Consider the following 21,814-nt stretch of genomic DNA (forward strand, 5'->3'; position numbering starts at 1 on the left):
GCGCGGCCGCAGGGACTCTGCTGCCGGCTTCTCCGAGCGGGGCTGGGCGACCAGAGCGGGGTCGAGATGTCCTACGTCCCGGGCCAGCCGGTCACCGCCGTGGTGGTGAGTGCGCTTGCGCGGGCTCCTCCTCGTCTTGGCCCTACCCCACCTCGCAGAGTGGGAAACTGACACCCCAAGCAGGTTGACAAAGCATCGAACCCGGGGCTCCTGCGAACCGGCGGCAGGGGCTCGGGTCCTCGCCTTGCCGGAGCGGGACGCAGCTGCCCCAGCCACGGAACAGGGACGGCCGGGACCCAAGAGCCTCCCTAGACCCTGAACAGAGCCCAGACGGCGCGCGCGGGGCGGGGAGGGCCACGGAGCCTGGGAAAGCGCCCCCTTCCCGGGCCTCCGTGTCCCCAGCCGGGCAGCTGCGGGGGGCGGGCGCCGATCCCGACGTCCATGAGTCGCAGCCTCTGGAATGAGGAAATGCTTCCTCCGTTGCAGCCTGCGCCGCCGCCCGGAGGGCGATCTGGGGGTGGGGCTGTCCCGAGCCTGCCGTGGCAGCCCCTTCCCCCTTTCTGTCCAGCCTTGCTGCCCGGCCCAGGGTGGGCGCTCACACAGCTGGGCTGAGCGTTTTCTCTTCGAACTTTTCTTGGATCTCCAGCCCTTGAGGCAAAAAAAGTCCAGGCCTTCTTTCTGGCACTAGAGACCTGAGACCCTCTAGGGCTAGCCTAGGCCCCTGGCCACCCTCTGGCTTGTTTTAGGTGCTGGGTGCTATTAGATTAGGCAGAGAGAGGGAGGGAGGCTGGGACATTAGACTCAGACGCCTGTGTCAAGGCGGGACGGGGCCTGGAGGCCAACCCTATGGCAGAGGTGGGGAGACCCAGAGAAGTCTGTCTGATGGTGCTCAGCCAGAAAAGACGACGTCAAGAAAGACTCAGGTCTCCTGCCCACCTCCCGAGAGCGTTGGAGAACGGGAAGAAATGTCCGCCCAGTGGGCAATGGGTCAAGTGAAAGTCCCCGCCCTGGAGCCGTGGGGACCTGCTGTGTACTCTCAGATGGCTGTGTCCATCAGTCAGGTGGGTGGAGGCAGAGAAGTCACTGATAAAGGTGGCGCGTGAGGCTGAGCCTGCAGCACCCGCTCAGGCCCAGGCCCGGAGGAAGCATTGCCAGACCAGCTGACAGCTGTCCTAAGCTTTACCTTTCCTGCAGCCCCGCACCAGCCTGGAGCTTTTTTTTTTTTTTTTTTTTTGACATTCTGTCACCCAGGCTGGAGCACAGTGGCATGATCTTGGTTCACTGCAGCCTCTGCCTCCCGGGTTCAAGCAATTCTCCTGCCTCAGCCTCCCTAGTGGTAGGGGTTACAGGCACGCACCACCATGCCTGGTTAATTTTTGTATTTTTAGTAGAGATGATCCCATGTTGGACAGGATTGTCTCAAAACTCCTGACCTCAAGGCATCCGCCCGCCTCGGCCTCCCAAAGTGCTGGGATTACAGGCGTGAGGCACCCCGCCCACTGACTCTGGCTTTTCTAGGTCCCTAGCTGCCCCAGAGAGAAGGCACCAGGTTTGCTCTTTAGCTAGAAGGGGGGCAGGGGCAGGTGAGGGGCCGAGCAAGCCACCTTGTGTGTGACCTCCCCCAGCAAATCAGTGACAGCCCTGTCCCCCAACCCAAGGGCCTGTACCCTTCTGACCACGTGGATGGAGCAGGCCTGGAGGAGCTGTTTTGGGCATGAGGACGCAGGCCCAGTGGGCCTCAGGGATCATGCTGCCTGTCCCCCTCCTTCATGCCATGATTGGTCTCACGGCCTTCCCCAAACTGTAGGCCCATGCCCCCCGATTCTAGTAACACCAGGAACGTGCCTGATGTGGTGTGTGTGGCCTGGCCTCTTCCTCGAGTCTTGAATTGGGGGTGGGGTTAGGCAGGCTTACTCCCCAGTCTCCCATGTAGAATTTTGAGAATATTAAAGCCATTTAGGACTCTACCCTGAACTCTGGCTCCATAGATGCATCTGCCTTCTGAACGCCTGCCCCACAGCTCCTGGTACTCCAACTCGACCTGCTCCTCCTCTTCCTGGGTCCCCATCTGGGTGATGTGTGTTCAGCCAGGCGAGGTGTCTGGGCGCTCCTCTGGACTCCTCCCCTGCATGAGTGCTCCCCAAGGCTGTAGATCTCTATTTTCAGGTAGCTCAGTGTCCCCTGGCCTCTGCATCCTGCTTTTGTGAGATGTCCATTCCTCTACCGACCACCTGAGTGGTCATTCTAGCAGCAGAGCTGACCATGCCGTGCCCTACTCAATTCCTGAGAACTCCAGTGGGTTCAGGATCAAGGTCAGGCTACTCCTCACTCCCTCAGGCTACAAAGAACCCCCTCTTTGGGAAAGCTCTTTAGGTCTGCTCTAGTTCATCATCTTTCTTTTCTTTTCTCCTTCCTGTTAAAACTCTCAACTTTTGGAGTGATCTGGTCTGGCTCCCAGCATCTGCTGACTGGAGGGTGCTTGCCAAGGGCTTTGAAAGGAACCTGGCACAGTTGGGGACCACAGCCCCAGAGCATGGTGGGAGTGTCCTAGAACACTCTGCACTGCACAAGAGCAGGGCCCGGGGCTTAGGGAGACGCCCCTACTCCCCTTCCAGGACAGGATGTGGCCCCAGTCTTATAGTTGCAGCCTCATCTCGACGCCTAGTTCTGTGTCCTATGCTGTACCTTCGTTTCACCAACACGAATCCACAGCACCTTGAAGCCTGCGCTCTCCTCCCTGTGGCCGGCAAGCCCTTTCTCTCCTATGCAAGTTTGGTCTCTGCTTTTCCAGAGCACCTCCTGGGAGATGGGCCTCCCACTCACAGAAGCCATAGCACCCTGACCCTTGGGCCAGGAGGGGCTTAGAGCACATGTTGACCAAGACTAGTGCCTGGGACTCACAGGAGAAGTGGGAACAGGCTGCGGACAGCGGGTTGCGTGGGTGGGTCGATGTGGCCAAGTTCTGAGTGCCAGCTCCTCAGCCTCCCAGGCTGGCGAGCGGCTGGATTCCTGCAGGGGCCTGGGCCCCACCCCCTTGGCATGGTGCTGAGGCTGCTGCCGGGGACACACAGCAGCCTCATTCTCCACCCACCTCCCTCAACTTGCTTTTTTCTTTGCCAGCAAAGAGTTGAAATTCACAAGCTGCGTCAAGGTGAGAACTTAATCCTGGGCTTCAGCATTGGAGGCGGAATTGACCAGGATCCTTCCCAGAATCCCTTCTCGGAAGACAAGACGGACAAGGTGAGGGGGTGTGGGGTCCTGGGACTGCTCCATGGGGCACCCCGATGTGGAGCCTGAGATGAGTGTGGGGTCCTGAGATGGTGGGTCTCTGCTTCCTGGGTCTGCATGGAAGGAGCAGACCTCATCTCTCAAACCATGTTCTCTGAGAAGGCATCAGAAGTGACCTGGTGGGAATAAGGACGGGTAGGGGTAAGGACGGGCTGCCCAGACAGAGCCCCGGAGGGGCAGGAGGCGGCCATGAGCAGCACTGGTGCGTGGTGGGGCAGCCACACTCTGCCCTGGCTGTCTCGGAACAGTCCTCACTGATCGTGTGTGCTGGGAGAGGCTGGGTGCAGGCACGGAGTGACGGCTGGGAGTGTGCTATGTTGCCTTCTGCTCTGTGGGTAAGGGGCCAGCCCTGCGGTCACCAGACCTGGCCCCTTACCCACAGAGCAGAAGCCAGCATAGTGACTTGGGCTGCCTTGTTCCAGGGCATTTATGTCACACGGGTGTCCGAAGGAGGCCCTGCTGAAATCGCTGGGCTGCAGATTGGAGACAAGATCATGCAGGTAACAGGTGTTCCAAAGGAGGTCTGGGCCGGCAGGTCTGAAGCATGTGGGTGTGGGGAGCTGCCCCGGCCTCCCAGCCAGGAAAGACTCACCGCAGCTGACTGGGAACCCAGGCTGGCGTGCCCTAAAGAACGCTGGCTTTCTCTCCTGTGTGTGTCTCAGCCACAGTGCTTGGCGTCCACCAGCGCTGGGATGTTAGGCTGGGGGGCCTGCTTGAATGACCTGGGCCCCCCCAAGCCATCTGCTTTCAGAGCCCCAAGGGCAGGGAGCTGAGGGGGGCCTGTGTTCTCTCCTTGGGCCAGGTGAACGGCTGGGACATGACCATGGTCACACACGACCAGGCCCGGAAGCGGCTCACCAAGCGCTCGGAGGAGGTGGTGCGCCTGCTGGTGACACGGCAGTCCCTGCAGAAGGCTGTGCAGCAGTCCATGCTGTCCTAGCAGCCGCCACCGCCCGTGACTCACGCCTGCTGCCTCTTTGAACAGTAACACCACTTCCACACTCGGTCCCCATCCTGGCTTCTGCTGAGCGCTGGGCCTCAGCTCAGAAGGGCAGCAGCTGATCCCAGAGGCCCATCCCTGGCCTGGGGCCTCTGGGACCAGCTTTCTTCCCTGGACACGCCTGAAGTTGAGTGGTAGCTGGTCTGCTGTGACCACAGGCTCAGGCCCGACCCTGCTGCCCGGCCACGGCAGTGGGCGGGCGAGTGGGAACCACCTCCTCTTGGGAGCTGCCAAAGCTGGGAAATTCTTCGGGGGGTGGGGGGAGCAGGCCTTTTTCCCACTTTGTCCGGGCTGCAGGGCTCAGCTCTGCCCCACAGTGCGTCTGCCCATCGGAGCACTGGCCACACATCCCGCCAGAGGCGCTATGAAGGTTTGCTCACTCCCACTCCCCCAGGGGTGCTGGCCTCCCCAGGGTTCACCTTCTTACAGGATTTAGCTGACATTTCAGGGCAGCTCTCAGGATTGCCATTTTCGTCTTTGCCTGTGGGTTTAACTTTTGTATTTTTTTAATCACAAGTTTGATACAAAATGTTTTTATCCTACGCTTCGGCGACGCCCGTTCTGCTTTTGAATGTAGCTTACTGATCACGGTCTGGAAACTTGCAAGTGCGCAGCCTGACTCCGTTACTGTGGAGGCCACTGCCGCCTTCCCTGACATCGCGTGCTCAATAAACAGTGCTGGAATTCACAGGGTCTTTGCTGAGGCATGGGCTGGGGTATCTGGGGGGTGGGATACTGGGGCCAGAGCTGTGGTTTTAAGGATGGCCCCATCCCCCACCGTTCTGGGACAAAACTCACCTCTCCCAGGCCTACCTGCCTGGCAAGCCTGGAGCTGGTGGGGCCATAGCAGCTGCCCTGCGCTTGCCCAGAGCCACATCTGTGGGAGCTGTGGCGGGACCCTGGGGTGCATGTGCTTTCTTGGTGTTACTGCGAAGCCCCTACTTGCTCCTAACTTCCTTTTTGCAACCCAGAAACGCCTGCCTGTAAGACTCTTCAGGGCACTCTGTGTATCACGGTGAGGAACACAACCCCACGTGTTCCTGGGGGCCATCATCGGGCCAGATGGGGGTGAGCCAGAGCCCAGCCGACCTGCCTACCAGCTCTGGGAAGGTGTTAGCGCTTCTGAGCTACCGAGCATGGCCAAATCAGATTTTAAAGAAAAGTCAATCATCTTCTTTTTCTTTTTGAGATGGAGTTTCGCTCTTGTCACCCAGGCTGGAGTGCAACGGTGCGATCTCTGCTCACTGCAACCTCCACCTCCCGAGTTCAAGCAATTCTCCTGCCTCAGCCAACAGAGTAGCTGGGATTACAAGTGCCTAGCACCATGCCCAGCTAATTTTTGTATTTTTAGTAGAGATGGGGTTTTGCAGTGTTGGCCAGGCTGGTCTCAAATTCCTGATGTCAGGTGATCTGCCTGCCTTGGCCTCCCGAAGTGCTGGGATTAACAGGTGTGAGCCACCGTGCCTGGCTGGAAAACTCAGTAATTTGAAATCTCTCATTTTTAAAATTAAAGTATGGCACCCAGTAACACATTTACTGGGTGGCACAAGTGAAACAGGTTTGTGGACCTGGTCTGGGCAAAGTCTCTGCTCTGCAGAAACCAGCCCTTAAATTCTTTGATGTTTGTTAGAACGAGAGGAAGAATGTGGAGTGGGACCCCTCCGCCCCAGCTCCCAGTGCTGGTATGCCCTTCAGGACCTCAGCCGCCCCGCTCACATCCAGATGAGTGGCGTGCCCTGGTCATGGAAACACATGGTACCTGGGAGACCTACCTGGCCCTGGGCGGGCGGGTGGGCGTCTTGGCGCTACCCAAGAGGGCTCCCCAGTGCAGCGTGGGGTCAGCACGCAGCCACCTCGGGTCAGCGAACTCCACAACCTTATGCGCTTCTTTACGTGAGGGGAGCAAGGGCACTTGGCTCCGAAGGCCAACACACCTGCCTTCTGTATAGCAAACACTCAGAGTGCAGAAAGGAACAGGAGTCAGGTTTTAATTCAAGATACAGGCCCCTCGCGCTGATCTTGTAGAATAAAACTCAGTGGACTGAAACTCGAGTCATGTATAAGGCACGTCCTGGGACCCTCCCCTCCGCCACAGAAGGGACGACAGCTTCGGGTGGAGGGAAGAGGGTGTGAGATGAGGGTTGGGCCATACGGATTGTGTAAGGTGGTCTCAAGTACAAATACTTCTCTGAGGCTCCTGAACAGGCCAGAAATTGGTGAGCCTCAGGTAGGGGTCTGGGGAAAGCGAGAAGGGGGTCTGGCCTCCCTCCAGGGGAGCTGGTCGCTCTTTGGCAGGCCTAACAGACCTCTAAGGCACAGACCGGTAGCAGGAGAGAGGTGTGTCCTGTACCCCAGATGCTGGGTAAGGAGCAGCTGGGTGTGCTCGGATGGGGCTCATCTGACTGGAAGATGGAGGTAGGAGAGAGGGCAGAAGAGCGTAAGCCACTTCAAACGTCCCTCCAAAAACTGAAGGGAGTTAGTATGCTAATCTGCTGGGCGTGAGTCCAATCCAGAACCGATCTGGTGGACACCTCAGGGCTCAGCAATGCTCTGGGTAAGGCCAACTGTTACTGCAGTCGTGGCGCTCAGTTATGTAGAAAGAGTGCGTCAGGAAAGTGGCCTTTGGAGGAAGAACCCCACGTCCAAGCCCAGAGTCCTAACCCGAAGTCTGAGCCCCTCCACCAGCACCTCTGAGTCTGCTGGCCACGGCGCCTGGCTGCTTGGTCTCTGGGAACACAGCGGTGGCAGCAAAGTGCCCTTGGCGCTCCCGGCTGCAAGGTCAGCCCTTCAAGCTGCTCCCAGACACGCTGGTAGTTTGGGGCAAGGCCTTCGGCTGCAAGCTCATTGCCCAGTCCTGCCTGAGATGGCTGCCAGAGCCTGTGTGCGCTGCCTGGAGCCTTAAAGAAAAGAGAGATGGCGGCATCAAGACGAAGGCGCAGCGTGCCTGGCTGGGGAGGCCCGCCGGGCAAGGGCAGGCTGCCGAAAGGCCTTCGGCCCCGAGGAGCAGCGCACTCCCTCCGTCCACGCACTGAGCCGGCCCTGAGTGCCAGGGCCCAGCCACTTCTCCAGCCTTCGCCGCGTGGGGCCTTCCCCACCGGGCACGAGGCCTGGGGCTGTGTACACTGGGTCCCTGGGCGCTAGTCGAGCTGGTCGTACCCCGGTCTCTTTCTGTACAAACAGAAATGCTGGATGAAGAAGATGATGTCGAAGAAAATGGAGAAGAGGCCGAGTCCAAACTTGGTTGGGTCTCCGAAGATCAGCGTCCACTGGTCTGCGAGCAGCCGGGGATGGAAGCTGGGGTTAGGCTGGTGGCTCGGGAGGCAGCTGGAGCATGCGGGTGGTGGGAGGTGGGAGTCCCAGGAAAAACCACAAATCCACCAGCTACAAAGGCCCCTAGTGGTTCTGTCCATGGGGGCAGCTGGGCTTGGATCCCAGGCGGGGGTGGAGGCTGGCGGAGGGCCCCGGGGGCACCGCGGCTGACTCACCGTTGTTGTAGGACTGCAGAAACATCTGCAGGAGGCTGAAGCTGCCCCCGGTGAAGTCCAGCAGCACGTTGCCGATGCTCCAGCCCTCGGTGCTTTTGTAGTGAAAGTTCATGTAGGCCTGGGCCAGACGGACAGACAGACGGACGGAGAGCGGTGAGGGGGCGGCTGCCTCCTGCACCTCGTGACTGTCCCTCCAAACAAGAGCACTTCTCACTTCTCCCACTTGAGCCATGGCTCCAGGGAACACAGTGACCTTTGGGCTATGACAGGCCTTGGCCAAGAACAGTTTGGGTGGTCCTGGGGGCAGGGGCCTCATCTGCATGTACAGCAAGCAAAGCCCCCGCCCGCCGACAACTCCAGCGGAGGCAGGCCAGATGCCGCCTTCCCGGCTCCTCCCCATCCCTGGGGACAAGGTTAGTCTCCTGGCAGCTATGACTCTTCTCACCTCCAGTGACATGCTGTGCCTAGGGACTGGGTGGGGAGCCGGACTGCTGGTTTGGAAGCCCAGCTCCGTCACCGGAGCTTGCTACCTGGGGTGAGCGAGTACTTCTAGCCTTAGTTTCCCCATCTGTAGAGTGGGTTAACTCCCACCGCAGGCTTGGCCGGGGCTTCCTGGGTCTGGGTGGTGGGTCTGTGGGGGATGCACCCCAGTCTGACTGCCTGTACCCCACATCCTCCCATGCCACAGCACCCTGTGTGTCCTGTGCTGCCACCTTTCCTTCCCCCAGCCACGCGGCAGCGCCCTGTGGGTCCTCTGACTGCTGCGACCTTCCCTTCCTCCGTGAGGCAGGTCTTGGCCTCCCAGTCAGCCTCCACTGGGTCCCCGTCTGTGTACTGGCTCACCCTCTTCTGTACCTGCTGCTGCCCCTCCAGTCCCGGACAATTCCAACAATTCCAAATGCCTCCAACCCAGGGACCTGCCTCCCCAGCTTCTTGGCCCGAAGCCTTCCCACCCTCAGGGACTGAGCCCCACTTCCCCAAACCGTCCCCTCCTCGGAAGCCCTCCCCAGCTCCAGGGACCTGGCCCTGGCCTCCTGGATTCAACACCCTCAGTACTGTTCCAGCAGCCCGTCCCCTCACTACCCCGCAGGGTCCGGCCCCCGCCTCTGTGCAGGCTGCCCGGCCCGGAATGCCGCCACCTCCTTGTCCACAGAACTCAGTCCTGCTTGCCCTGAGCGCAGCCCTGCCTCCCCCTCAGAACCCTGTCCCTCCCAAGGCAGAAAACACGAGGCTCCCAGGGCTGGGGACATGGAACGGGGCTCCTCCCTCTGGGAATGGGGTGAGTTAAATGAGGCTCTGCATCCCCAGGTGCCACAACTGCAGCCCGACGCTGTCCCAGCTGTGCTGGCCCCAAGTCCCCGGGTCTGCAGAGGACGCCTGAACTAGGAGGGGTGGAGCTCTGTGCAGGGGGGCTCCCTCCTCCCACCTCACCTCTCCAGTCTCCACTGTGGCCCCTCGAGCTGCCCTTGCTGTAGAAATGGAGGCAGTGGTGGGGGCAGAGCCAAAAGCATCAGGAAAGACTGGGGTGTGGGAAGGGGAACCACATTCACAACGTCTGATGCTCAGGGGAGCATGGGGTCCTGGGAGTCTCCCCTAAAGACCTCATGTGACTCCAGCCAGAGGGAGAGCAGCAGGCTGGCTTCCCCATGCCCCGCTCCTGCTGGGTTCCCCGACTCCCTGTGGCTTTCCGTCCTGTCTCCTAGCTCTGGCAGGAGCTGGCGCACAGGAGCAGGGTCCGGACCGCGTACCTCTCACCCCTCCCGCGCCGGCCATGTGAACCGGGCCCCGGAAGTACCTGTGGAAAATACTTGACCAGCGTGACCGCGAGCTTGATGTAGGAGAAGCAGAAGAGAAACTGCAGCCACGTGGTCACCCCCACCGCAGCCACGATCATGGTGACGAAAGCAAAGAGCCACGCCAGCACCAGGAAGCCGATGGCGGGCCAGGACACGCGCTGGCCTCCACGCTGGGGGCAAGAGGAGAGGGCAGAGATGCAGACCCGCACAGAGGACGCCGGTGCTGAGCAGGGATGGCTCCGGATAGGGCGGGCTTAGAGAGGGGCACAGAGGCTGGACCCTGGCCTTGAAGCAGCCCCTGTGAGGGGGGCCTGCACTGGGGTCATGGTGGGGGAACATCTCGGTCACAGAAAGCATCAACACCTGGACAGGGTCATATCCCCACACCAACCACCCCTTCTTATCGCCGGGGTCTCCGCTCAGGCCACTGGGCTCTCACGCTCCCATCTGCTTTGTTCTGCTTTGTTCCCACCTGGCAGAACTGGGTGCCCCTCCACTCGCTTGGGGGAGGAGGGCGGTGGAGACGAGGGCTCTGACCTCTGAGGCCCGGTGCCTCTCCCGGCCAGGCACTGCCTTGTTCCCTGAGCCAGGGACAGCCCGAGGATCTGAGGAATCTGTCCCCCAGCCTTGCCGTTCCCTCAACATGGCCCCACAGCGTTCCTTCACTCTCACTTCATGCTAAAAGCTAAGAAAGCCTGGAAGGTTCACACAGGTGGGACCAGACAGCCCCCGGCTGGCCGTCCAGTGTGAACTCCCTCAGAAGTGAAAGCAAAGCTGTCCCAGCAGCGGTCTCCCAACCCAGCCCTGGCGCGGCCCTGCCCTGCTGACACCCACGGCCTCCAGCAGCCAGGCTGAGCGCAGGTCCCTCCGGCTGCACTCAGGGCCCTCCTGACCAGGCAGGACCTGCCCTTCCTGGCACCCTGAAGCCCAGCTGCACCCACCTGCTCAGGGTTCCTCTCAAATGCCCCCTGGCCACCATGACTGGACCCCTATAGGAGCTCACCCTGGCCCCGCCCCCTCCTCTGTGGGAACCTCACTCATCCTTGGAGGGCTTGGCAAGCGTCTTCCTCCGCTCTCTGCCCTCCTCCCCACTCCCTGGTGGGGATCAGGGCCTTGCCTCCTCCATGAGCTGTCTGCTTCTCTGTGCATGGCTCTTGGCCTGAGTCCGATCACTGCTTCTCCCTGAGTCCCTCACCCCAGACTCGGGGACTCTGAGGGCCTGGACTCAGGTGTGTACTATGCCCACGCGGGCCCTGGCAGAATGAATGCACACCCTTCCCTTCCCAGGGTCTGCCACGTCTTGTGTCAAAGGTCAGGTGGGTGGCGGGCATTGGCCGGGCAGCCTGTGGGGGCCAGGCCTGGACTCACCTCATACAGGCAGCACTGCACGATGACGATCAGAGTGAGGACCACGGCGTGCAGGCTGAAGAAGACGTCGTTGCTGTTGACGGGATTCACTCCATTGGGGTATTTGAGGAGAAACTGCTCCTGTTTAGCGGGTGGGGGAAGCTGGGTGGTGAGGGGCGCCGGGCTGCCACGCCGCAGAGGCAGGGCTGTGGGGCAGGTGAGGCCATACCTTGACGTAGGGCACCCAGAGGAGGCTGATGTTGAACACGCTGTAGGCCACGAAGCCCGTCAGGTTCAGGGCCACGAAGTCAAAGCTCAGCCCGACGACGCTGCGGAGGGGTGGAGGGTGGGAAGGGGCATGGCAGGGCAGGGTGAGGATGGCGCCACTGCAGGGAATGAGAGGGACAGGCTCCCGGGCCACGGGGAAGGAGGGCTCGGCCCTTCTCATGCGCAGCCCTATTCTTAGGTTCCTCCTGCTACCACCATGGATGCCACCCAATCCCTGCTCTCGAGTGCCACTTCCCTCCTCCCTCCCTTCCTCCCATGCTAAGATCTCTCTGCTCCTCAAGTCCTGGCTCCAGAGGGAAGTTGGGAGGCCTGCTGAAGAAAGCATCCCCCTCCTGGCTCTCTGCTTCCACCCCCCAGGAGGCCCACGTGGCCCAGGTGACGGCAGGACAGCTTGTGTCCTCACTGCACGTGGATGCAAGTCAAGGTGGGACCACTTTGTCTCCAAGGCTGAGTACACAGGACTTGACACTGCAGTCCTCCGGGGCCAGATGGGCCCGGGCAGAGCAGACTCAGGGAGGACTTCCCCCTCCCATGGCCAGTCTCCACTAGACTAAGGAGCCCCGTTTTGTTGCTTTCACAGGGAGGGGATGAGAGGCAACAGATGAAAAGCCCAGCGCTGGAGTCCCGCCCAGGCTCTCTGAGCTTTCCCATCAGGAGAGTTTTCCGGAAAGGGCAAGCAGACGGAAGGGCAGAGGGTGTGTCTGAGGCTGCACCATCCCAGCCTTGCTGGAACGCCCTGCTCCCAGAGGTGCCACAACAGCCTGCACACAGGCCCAGTGGGTTACCTTTTCCGCCTCCAATTCATGACCACCTGAGGATAGAAGGAGATGGACCAGGCCACAAAGTAGATCCAGCCAATCACCTGGTTGATGATGCTGACGGCGCTGCTGCGGATCACCAGGAAGCGTATCCGCGGGCTGGAAAGGGGTTTGGGGACCCGGATGAGCCGAGGCTGGGCTTCCGAAGGAAACTCCCACACGCCCAGCATGGCCCGATTCTTGTCATGTGAGGCCCGCACGCGCTCAGGCCAGCCTACCCGGTCTGATTGGAGTGATTTCCATGCAGATAAATTGTAACTTGTCCAACATTTTGGGATGTCACTTGAAAAGAGGAATTTGTCACTCCGGGAGGCACCACAACCTGTTAGGAAGACAGGTTCAATCCGATGCCATGTACAGTTGCAGAGGGCCCTGCTGGCGTCTAGCTCCATGCTACACGCCAGGGAATGAAGGGGCGCATCACCCACAGCCCCACCTTCCTGCCCCTCGAACTCCCTGTTCACTGTGTTGCCCAGGTTGGTTTTGAACTCCTGGGCTCAAGTGATCTACCCGCCTCAGTCTTTCAAAGAGCTGGGATTACAGGTGTGAGCCACCACACCTGGCCGAGACTTTTTTTTTTTTTTTGGTGAGATAGAGTTGTCTCCTCCGTCACCCAGGCTGGAGTGCAAGGGCGACATCTTGGCTTACTGCAACCTCCGCCTCCGGGTTCATCTCCCGCCTCAGCCTTCCAAGTCCCGAGTAGCTGGGATTACAGGTGTGTGCCACCATGCTCAGCTAATTTTTATATTTTTAGTACAGATGGGCTTCCAGTGTGTTGGCCAGGCTGGTCTCAAACTCCTGACCTCAGGTGATCTGCCCACCTTGGCCTCCCAAAGTGCTGCACGTGAGCCACCTCGCCTGGCCTCGGTGAGACTTTCTGAGCAAAGGTGTGGATTTGTCCTCATGCCCTCCTCTGGCTTATCTCTGAGGAAAGGAGGAATGGCTCTTGTCCTCTCACTGAGCACGTTACCTCCCACAAGTTATTCAAGCTCTCATCTCAGGTTGCTCATCTGTAAAACGAGTTAACAAAACTGTCTACCTTGGCTGGGTGTGGTGCCTCATGCCAGTAATCCCAGCACTTTGGGAGGCTGAGGCGGGTGGATCACCTGAGGTCAGGAGTTTCACCAATATGGTGAAACCCTGTCTCTACTAAAAACACAAAATTAGCCGGGCATGGTGGCACATGCCTGTAATCCCTGCCACTTGGGAGGCTGAGGCAGGAGAATCGCTTGAGCCTGGGAGGTGGAGGTTGTGGTGAGCTGAGATCGCGCCATTGTACTCCAGCCTGGGCAACAAGAGCGAAACTCCGTTTCAAAAAAAACAAAAAAAGTGTCTACCTTTCAGGGCTTCCATGGATAACAGGATGTCCGGAAAGGCGACAGCATAGACCCTGGCACGCAGCAAGCTGGGCCACTGCGCTACACAATACGATCACTTCTACTTCACCGCCACGAGTCTCCTCAGTGTCCATAAAAGCTCATCTGCCCTGTGCCCAGCCTGGCTGCCAAGTGAGCAAGCAGAAGCGGGGCACACACGAGACACTCGGCACGGAGGGCGTTTTCACCCTGCTGCTACCCAACATTTAGCAAATGCTCTGCTTCCAGAAAACGCACCCAGGGGCCTGCCTGCAACATCCGATCTCCCAAGCACTCCTCCTGAGACTTTTTTTTTCTGAGATGAGTTTCACTCTTGTCACTCAGGCTGGAGTGCAGTGGCACGATCTCAGCTCACCACAACCTCTGCCTCCTGGGTTCAAGCAGTTTTTCTGCCTCAGCCTCCTGGGTTCAAGCAGTTTTTCTGCCTCAGCCTCCTGAGTAGCTGGGATTACAGGCATGCGCCACCACGCCTGGATAATTTTTGTATTTTTAGCAGAGACAGGGTTTCACCATGTTGGTCAGGCTGGTCTCAAACTCCTGACCTTAAGTGATCCACCTACCTTGGCCTCCCTAAGTGCTGGGTTACAGGTGTGAGCCACTGCACTGAGCCCTTCCTGAGGCTCTTAAATCCTCCTGGAGTGGTGGAGAGCAGGATGATATCCTTACTGAAGCACACTGTCTCCCCTGGTCCCCAGCTCCTGTGCTCCCTGGATAAACACTCCACCCATATTACCGTGAGGATCTGGCTCATTAGATTCCAGTGGCTGCTTTTTTTTCTCTCTAAAAACTAGCCAAGTGCAGCAGTGAGAAGCGGGGAAAGAGTAGAACAAGGAGTTTGATCTGTAACTGACTGTCAACAATCAGTTGAGGTAACTCACTACCTTCAGACCAGCCAGCTTCAGCTTAAGAGTCAGGGTCTTGCTCTGTAGCTCAGGCTGGAGTGCAGTGGTATGGCCATAGCTCACTGATCACTCCAACTCCTGGGCCTGAACGATCCTCCCGCCTCAGCCTCCTGAGGAGCTGGGACTACAGGCACTCTGCCGCACCCCGCAGCGGCTTCCTAACGAGGACCTCTGAAGGACTGCCTCCTTGTTCTTAGCAAGGAAATCAGAGGCTTCAGCAGAACAAGTGAAATGGTGCGGCGGCTGCTGCAAAGCCTGGAGTCCAACGTACGGTCCATGTCCTGCAAGCTATGTCTTCACGACATGTGCCACTCTTGGCTCTGTAATTTTCCTGTCACTCACTTTTTCTTATTTTTAACGGATACTCCTTGCAATCTTGCTTGCCCATCTGTTAAGTGGCCACTGAATCCATTCTGGAACTAGGCAGGGAGAAAATCAGTAGACTGACTGATATAAGACAGAATGAAATGATAATCGCTGCCTTTCACTGAGTGCTTCCTATGTGCCACGGATGACCGTAGACATTGTCTTTTTTTTTTTTTTTGAGATGCAGTTTCGCTCTTGTTACCCAGGCTGCAGTGCAATGACACGATCTTGGCTCACTGCAACCTCCGCCTCCCGGGCGCCAGTGATTCTCCTGCCTCAGCCTCCCAAGTAGCTGGGATTACAGGCATGCACCACTACCACTTGGCTAATTTTTGTATTTTTAGCAGAGATGAGATTTTACCATGCTGGGCAGGCTGGTCTTGAATTCCTGACCTCAAATGATCCACCTGCCTTAGCCTCCCAAAGTGCTGGGAATACATGTGAGCCACGTGCCAGGCCTCTTACTGTTAAAGACTTTTTAAAAAACTGAACTATGACATATAGGTAGAAAAACACACATCACAGCTTGATGAAAAGTCTACAGCCTGAATGCATCCAGCTCCCAGGTGAAGAAATGAAACATTCCCAAGTCCTCAGAAGCCCCCCTTGCTCCCTCCGGCCTCTCCTGGCCCCGAGGGTCACTGCTGCCCTGACTGACACTGTGGATTTGCCGGATCTGTTTGTGCTTCATGTTCAAGAACTCCTATGGTCCAGGCTTTTTTGGTGTCAGATTTCCTTTCCTTAACATTATGTTTGCCTTTACCTGATCTTCAGAAGACGACACTTCCGCCAAGTGCGGTGGCTCACGCCTGTGATCCCAGCACTTTGGGAGGGCAAGGCAGGCAGATCACCTGAGGTCAGGAGATTGAGACCAGCCTGGACAACATGGGAAAACCTTGTCTCTACTGAAAATACAAAAATTACCTAGGCCTAATGGAGGGCGCCTAAAATTCCAGCTACTCGGGAGTCTGAGGCAGGAGAACAGCTTGAATCCAGGAGGTGAAGGTTGCAGTGAGCCGAGATCATGCCACTGTACTAAAAAAAACAAAACTCCAAAAAACAAAAAAGCATGAATACATAAAAACAAAAAGATGACACTCTGACTTAGATATCTGGCCCTAAACGAAGCAATCAGCATGTTTCTCCCAGAGTCTGAATTTAATCTCAATTTTATCAAAGGGCTGCGCTGTTAGAACCCACTGGCTCTGCACGCTGGCCTCACACCCCGTGCAAGAGGGGAGCTGTGGGGAACGGCGCTGTCTAACGAGGTGTTCATGGTTGGGGGGAGACCTCCCTCTCATGTAGGGTCCCTATGGCTGGATGCTCCGAGACTCTGCTCTCAGCAATGCTGTATAAAAATACAGCATTTTATTTTTACTTTTCATTTTTTAGAGACAGATTCTTGCTCCATCATCCAGGCTGGAGGGCAGTGGTATAATCATGGCTGTCTGCAGCCTTGAACTCCTGGGATCAAGCGATTCTCCTGCCTCAGCCTCCCAAGTAGCTGGGACTACAGATGCACATCACTGCGGCAAGCGATGCTGTATTTTTCAGATCACAGATTCCCACGTGCTTGAGACAGATCGTGTTTCATTCCTGTATGCTTGCTGGGGGGCTCAGAGCTGATCTGCAGCCCATCTCTACAAGCACCCCGAGCCTCACCACGTGGTCATGACATGCCTCATGGATATCAGTCTCATCCCTGCATCCTCCTCCTCCTCCTTCCTCCACCAGCTCTATTAACGTATAACTGACAAATAAAAATGTGTATATTTGCAGTACACAAGGTGATACTTTGGTAGATGCATACATTGTGAAATGACTAAATCAAGCTAATTAACATATGCATCATCTCATATACTTTTTTTTTTTGTGGTGAGAACAGGAGTAGCTAGGACCACAGGTGCAAGCCACTGCACCCAGCTGCGGTGGGAACATTTAGGATCTCATCTCTTGGCAATTTTCAGGTATGCAATGATGCACGATCATTAACTGTATCGCCACATTGTACAATAGCTCTCCAGAAGTTATGCATCCTGACTGACTTGCATTCATCTTGGTTTTTAAACCCTTATTTACCACCTCCCCTATGGATGCTTTTTATCCAATTGAATAGCAACTGGCTCAAACTCTCTGTAAGGTGGAAGCAGGGTACACACAAACAGATACATGCGTAACACTACCACTATTAGACCACACGACCTCGGGCACTGGGTTTTGGAATCGACACCCAACCAGTGGTGTCTCAGAATGGGGTTTCACAAACCTTAATGTGGACTCAAACCATCTGGGGGTCTTGCTAGGGTACTGACTTTGAGTCAGTAGGTTTGAGACAGGCCTGAGGTGCTGCGTTTTTAAGTAAGCCCCATGCTGCTGGTTCTCAAATGCCCTTTGAGTAGCCAGGCCATAGAAAATCGTAAGGACTTTTCTTTTTCTTTTCTTTTTTGTTTTGAGATGGAGTTTGACTCTGTCGCCCAGGCTGGAGGGCAGTGGGGCTATCTCGGCTCACTGCAATCTCTACATCCTGGGTTCAAGTGATCCTCCTGCCTCAGCCTCCTGAGTAGCTGGGATAACAGGTGTGCACCACCATGCCCAGCTAATTTTTGTATTTAATTTAGTAGAGATGGAGTTTCATCATCATGTTGACCAGGCTTGTCTTGAACTTCTGACCTCAGGTGATCTGCCTGCCTCGGCCTCCCAAAGTGCTGGGATTACAGGCGTGAGTCACCGTACCCAGCGAAAAATCATGAAGAACTTTTACATTTCCAGAACTGTCACTATCACCTTCTTAATTCCAACGGATGGCATACAATCCTTATCCCCAAAGAGACCAACAAAGCCAAAATTACAGATTTCCGGGGATGATGGAACAGGGACCGCCTAGGAGACCTATTTCCACCAGCTCTTAACTAAAATGTGTTTTGTTACCTAGCATTTCCCTACCCATCAGTTAAGATTGGTTACTTACTTCATCGGGGAGCTCAAGGATAGTAATATTTTTGGAACGAAATGTGATTTCAAAAGTGATCACCAGGGTTGCATTTAATGGTGGCCTGTGGAGGACAAGAGTCTAATTACTGCTGAGAAGCGGAGGCAGGGAGAGCTCAACCAACCCTCTGGATTTCACATCTGGCCTTCCAATCTCACGCAATCAGGTTTAGGAAATGCTACGTGCTCCACCCGAGGGGTAGCCGGGTGGAAATCCTGCTCCGTAGGCTTTCCTGTCTTAACCAGGAGACCAGATGTCCGTCCCTTCAGGGTAGGGTGAGAACAGGGAAGAAAGCAAACGGGGTGTAATGACAAATGAAGCCTCTGGAGGCCCAGGACTGTGGCTCCCTGCTCCGGTGGGAAAGGCTTCCCAGAGGGTGTGGGCTCTGAGCAGGGCCTTGTGTGAGGGCCAGCATTAGACTGGAGGAGGAGAGGGCTGAGGCAAGGCGTGAGGAGGGGGCAGTGCATGCCTGGAAAGCTGGGACAGGCATCTGACTGCAGAAGGCTGGGAGCCCCTCCTGGGCCCCGGCTCTGGGGTGAAGAGCTTGGAGTTAATTTGGAAGACAGCGGGAGAGGCCTCTCGAGGGGCCTGGAGAGTTGTGGTAAGAGGGTGACTTGTGACATTTGCAGGGGAGGAGGTGCAGAGACAGGAGGAGGTAGGGGTGGGAAGGGCAGGCTGGTTAGGGGTTTGGTTTCAGGTCAAACCTGGCAGGAGAGGCAAGGAAGCGGGAGAGGCGTAGAGAGAGGACAGGACTCTAGGTCTTCATCAGGGAATCCTCAGGGCTGGGAGGCAAGGACAGGGCAAAGCAACTGAGAGCAGAGAAGGCAGAGGCAGCCTTTTGGTGCCGACCAGCCTAGGTCACGATGCTTGTGCCTGAGCCAGCAGAAAGCAGCGCGTGAGACTCCCACGCCAGGCCCAGTGTGAGCGGCGTCACCTGACACAGCCACGTCTGCTTCAGAGAGCAACCTCACAAGCGCCGTCCAGCAGCTCAGCCCTCTGCCCCTTGACCTTCAGGAATCTCTTCAAATATTTAGTCTTAGAATCGCTTTGAAGTCTGGCATGAACTGCTGGTCACGCAGGACTCTTCCCACGCAGGGAAAGGACCCACGTCTCTGGGAGAAGCACCCCTCCCTTCTCCTCCCAGGGGAAGTGAGGATTCAGGGTGGGGTCAGCCTTTGCGATCCCACTCTGCGGCCCAGGGCTGCCACTATCCCTTTCTCTATGGCTTGTCTTACAGGTAAGAGGCAAGAGCAGCGCATCTGAAATCTGAACAGACTGAGCCGGGGTCAACCCTGACCCAGCTGCGGGGTCTGAGCAGGGCTGAGCTCAGCGCCAGGCCTGGGAACTTACCACAGGGCGACGCTGACGTTGGTTGAGCTGCCATTTTCCAGTTTTACAACGGGAGGAACGGTGAGGCTGACGGTTGACTCTGGAAGGACCCAAATCAATGACATGAGGCGCCGGGTCAGAGCTCAGGCCACAACAGGACACTGGGCCGAAAGCCCCTATATCTGAACTCCTGAGCGCTGATCCCCTGACGAGCCCTATTCTGTGATGGGCCGGCAAACACGGGCCCTGGTGACGTTCTATCTCCACCTGCTGCCAGAGACAGAGGGAGAGGCACTCCAGCCTGGGCAACAGAGTGGGACTCCGTCCCCCCCCCAAAAAAAAAACTCTAGCCTGGGCAACAGAGTGAGACTCCGTCCTGAAAAAAAAAAAAAAACTCCACCCTGGGCAACAGAATGAGACTCTGTCCTGAAAAAAAAAAAAAAAAACTCCAGCCTGGGCAACAGAGTGAGACTCCGTCCCGAAAAAAAAAAAAAAACCTCCAGCCTGGGCAACAGAGTGAGACTCCGTCCCGAAAAAAAAAAAAAAAAAACAACTCCAGCCTGGGCAACAGAGTGAGACTCCGTCCCCAAAAAAAAAAACTCCAGCCTGGGCAACAGTAAGACTCCGTCCCAAAAAAAAAAAAAATTTGCTTTTGTAGAGATGGGGTCTCAGTATGTCGCTCAGGCTGGTGTCAAACTCCTGTGCCCAAGTGATCCTCCCTCTCTGGCCTCCCAAAGTGTTGGGATTCCAGGTGTGAGGAAACGCCGGGGCCGTCTCCTCCCCTTGCAAGGACAGGCTCTGAGAGTCTGCGGCTGAGTTACCCAGAGATCGTTAGAGAACATGGAGCCCAAGAATCACGACAAAGGAATCCACGCACGATCTGGAATGTAAAAGGCAGCCCTGAACCACCTCTTCAGATGGAAAGCACAGGATCTCCTCTGTTCATGTCAAAATGGCCCTGAAGAACCGGGCCAGCCCCTTTCCTGCACGCTCAGACACACACATGGGCCCAGCTAACGAGTTTCTAAAGAACCTTCTGGGCTCCCTGATTCGCCCAGTTCCCCGGCTCTGGTCCCTTCCTGAGGCTATCTGTGTGGGGGCTGGAGACGGAAGGGTGACTAGCTGTTTCAGTCTCAGATTTCTTCTTGGTTTTAAGGTGTTATCTCAGAATAAAGATGACAAACAAGCCCCCGGATGAGGGGGAAGCAGGTCTGGGTCTTAAAAAACCATCCTGGGGCAGGGCATGGTGGCTCATGCTTGTAAACCCAGCAGTTTGGAAGACCAAGGGATCACGGGAGCCCGAGTTGGAGACCAGCCTGGGCAACATGGGAGACCTCATCCCTAAAAAAGATTTTCTTAAAAAAAGGCCAACTCACCCAGAGCACCTTGGTGGCAGGACTGAGTCAGCCTCTCTGTGCTTCCTGTATTCTTAGGGCAGTCCTGTCCCCGCCCCTGCTCCCAGGCACGCTGGAGGCCCCACACCACACCTGCCAGTCTCACCTCCCCCACCTGACTGCCTTCAGGGTTACATACAACCTAGAGGTCATGATCATGATCTAGGCCAAGCAGGGAAGCAGGCGCATGACTGTGATGAAGAGGATACTTGTCATGGCAGAGGCTGCCAGCAGGCCCAACTGTCGCCCACCCAGACCCCTTCACTCAGACCCCTCAAAGGCAGATGAGTTGGGATCTGAAATTTTACATGCTTGGGTTGGAAGGAAACTTCTTTTTTTCCAAGACAGAGTCTCGTTCTGTTGCCCAGGTTGGAGTGCAGTGGCACAATCTTTGCTCACTGCAACCTCCGCCTCCTGGGTTCAAGCGATTCTCCGTCTCAGCCTCCCCAGTAGCTGGGATTACAGGCATGCGGCACCACACTGGCTAATTTTTGTATTTTCAGTAGAGACAGGGTTTCACCATGTTGACCAGGCTGGTCTCAAACTCCTGACCTCAGGTGATCTGCCCGCCTCTGCCTCCCAAAGTGCTGAGATTACAGGCGTGAGCCACTGTGCCCAGCCCAGAAGGAAACCCAGTTACCCAGTTTGACCTCTGATTCTCCACCTCAATACTCCTACTGGGTAGTTTCTCTTCTGTAACCCCATCTCCTCCGAGATCACAGGCTGAAACTTGCCCTCCCAGGCCAGGCTCTGCTACACCGAGCCTCTCAGACTCAGAGCTGCCTTCTCCGTACTCAGCACATGGGAATGCAGATGCAAGCTCTGTCCCAAGCCTGTAGGTCCCTGGGTGGAGACTCCCACAGGCCACCATCTCCAGCCCTCTCTTGGCTGGCTGGGTTCCTCAGAACAGGATGTCCTCCAGCCCTTGCGGAAGCCAAGCTGCTATAGGAGCAAAAGGCAGGCCCTTCTTTATGTGGAGCCTCAGGGCCTGGAGGCCGCTGTGGCAACCCTACCCTTCTTTTTCAGGCTCACTGCTCTGAGGTCATTCCGAGGCTTTCTTCGGGGCTTGCATAGCTGGGGTGGTGCAGGACTTCCTGTACTGCCAGTTCAGTTCTGCCTAGAGCTGAGAACCGTGCCAGGTGAGCAAGACCAGAACCAGCCACTGCTCAGGACGGGATACTGAAAGGGATGCCAGGCAGCCAGCCAGACCTCTGGATCTCGAGGGCTCTGCTGGAGGTAGTGGAGGTCTAGGTGAGCGGGAGATCCACGTGGCCACAGAGCTCCTACGATCTTTGCATTATAAAATAGGAGGTTGTGGGCAGTGGCCAACGCCTGTAATCCCAGCACTTTGGGAGGCTGAGGTAGGTGGATCACCTGAGGTCAGGAGTTCGAGGCCAGACTGGCCAACATGGCAAAACCCCGTCTCTACTAAAAAT

The 21,814-nt window shown here is 56.8% G+C and overlaps 2 protein-coding genes across 3 annotated transcripts in view; one reads left to right on the top strand and one right to left on the bottom strand.

The window, feature by feature from the left end:
• TAX1BP3 (Tax1 binding protein 3) lies at nucleotides 1–4,598 on the top strand. 2 transcript variants are annotated; one of them, XM_012448362.2, is made up of 4 exons: nucleotides 1–105; nucleotides 3,121–3,240; nucleotides 3,711–3,788; nucleotides 4,091–4,598. In XM_012448362.2, the coding sequence occupies exons 1-4, from the start codon at nucleotides 67–69 to the stop codon at nucleotides 4,226–4,228; spliced, it is 375 nt and encodes a 124-aa protein (XP_012303785.1). In that variant the 5' UTR covers nucleotides 1–66; the 3' UTR covers nucleotides 4,229–4,598. The 2 variants fall into 2 exon arrangements, with proteins under 2 accessions (XP_012303785.1, XP_021526976.2); XM_021671301.2 differs by lacking the exon at nucleotides 1–105 and adding an exon at nucleotides 626–1,061.
• CTNS (cystinosin, lysosomal cystine transporter) overlaps nucleotides 4,599–21,814 on the bottom strand; it is a 23,581-nt gene continuing 6,365 nt past the window's right edge. The window contains exons 4-13 of the mRNA XM_012448360.3: nucleotides 19,006–19,084; nucleotides 17,635–17,719; nucleotides 12,241–12,344; nucleotides 11,990–12,121; nucleotides 11,146–11,245; nucleotides 10,938–11,057; nucleotides 9,569–9,739; nucleotides 7,774–7,891; nucleotides 7,445–7,559; nucleotides 4,599–7,185 (exon numbers count right to left, since the gene is read on the bottom strand). Coding sequence (XP_012303783.2) covers nucleotides 7,068–7,185; nucleotides 7,445–7,559; nucleotides 7,774–7,891; nucleotides 9,569–9,739; nucleotides 10,938–11,057; nucleotides 11,146–11,245; nucleotides 11,990–12,121; nucleotides 12,241–12,344; nucleotides 17,635–17,719; nucleotides 19,006–19,084 — 1,142 coding nt within the window. The 3' untranslated portion in view covers nucleotides 4,599–7,067. The remainder of the gene's footprint in view (nucleotides 7,186–7,444; nucleotides 7,560–7,773; nucleotides 7,892–9,568; nucleotides 9,740–10,937; nucleotides 11,058–11,145; nucleotides 11,246–11,989; nucleotides 12,122–12,240; nucleotides 12,345–17,634; nucleotides 17,720–19,005; nucleotides 19,085–21,814) is intronic.

Source organism: Aotus nancymaae, unplaced genomic scaffold (genome assembly GCF_030222135.1).
Source record: "Aotus nancymaae isolate 86718 unplaced genomic scaffold, 86718_ANA_hifiasm-v0.15.2.pri h1tg000018l, whole genome shotgun sequence".
In the NCBI taxonomy this organism is placed as follows: Eukaryota; Metazoa; Chordata; class Mammalia; order Primates; family Aotidae; genus Aotus; species Aotus nancymaae.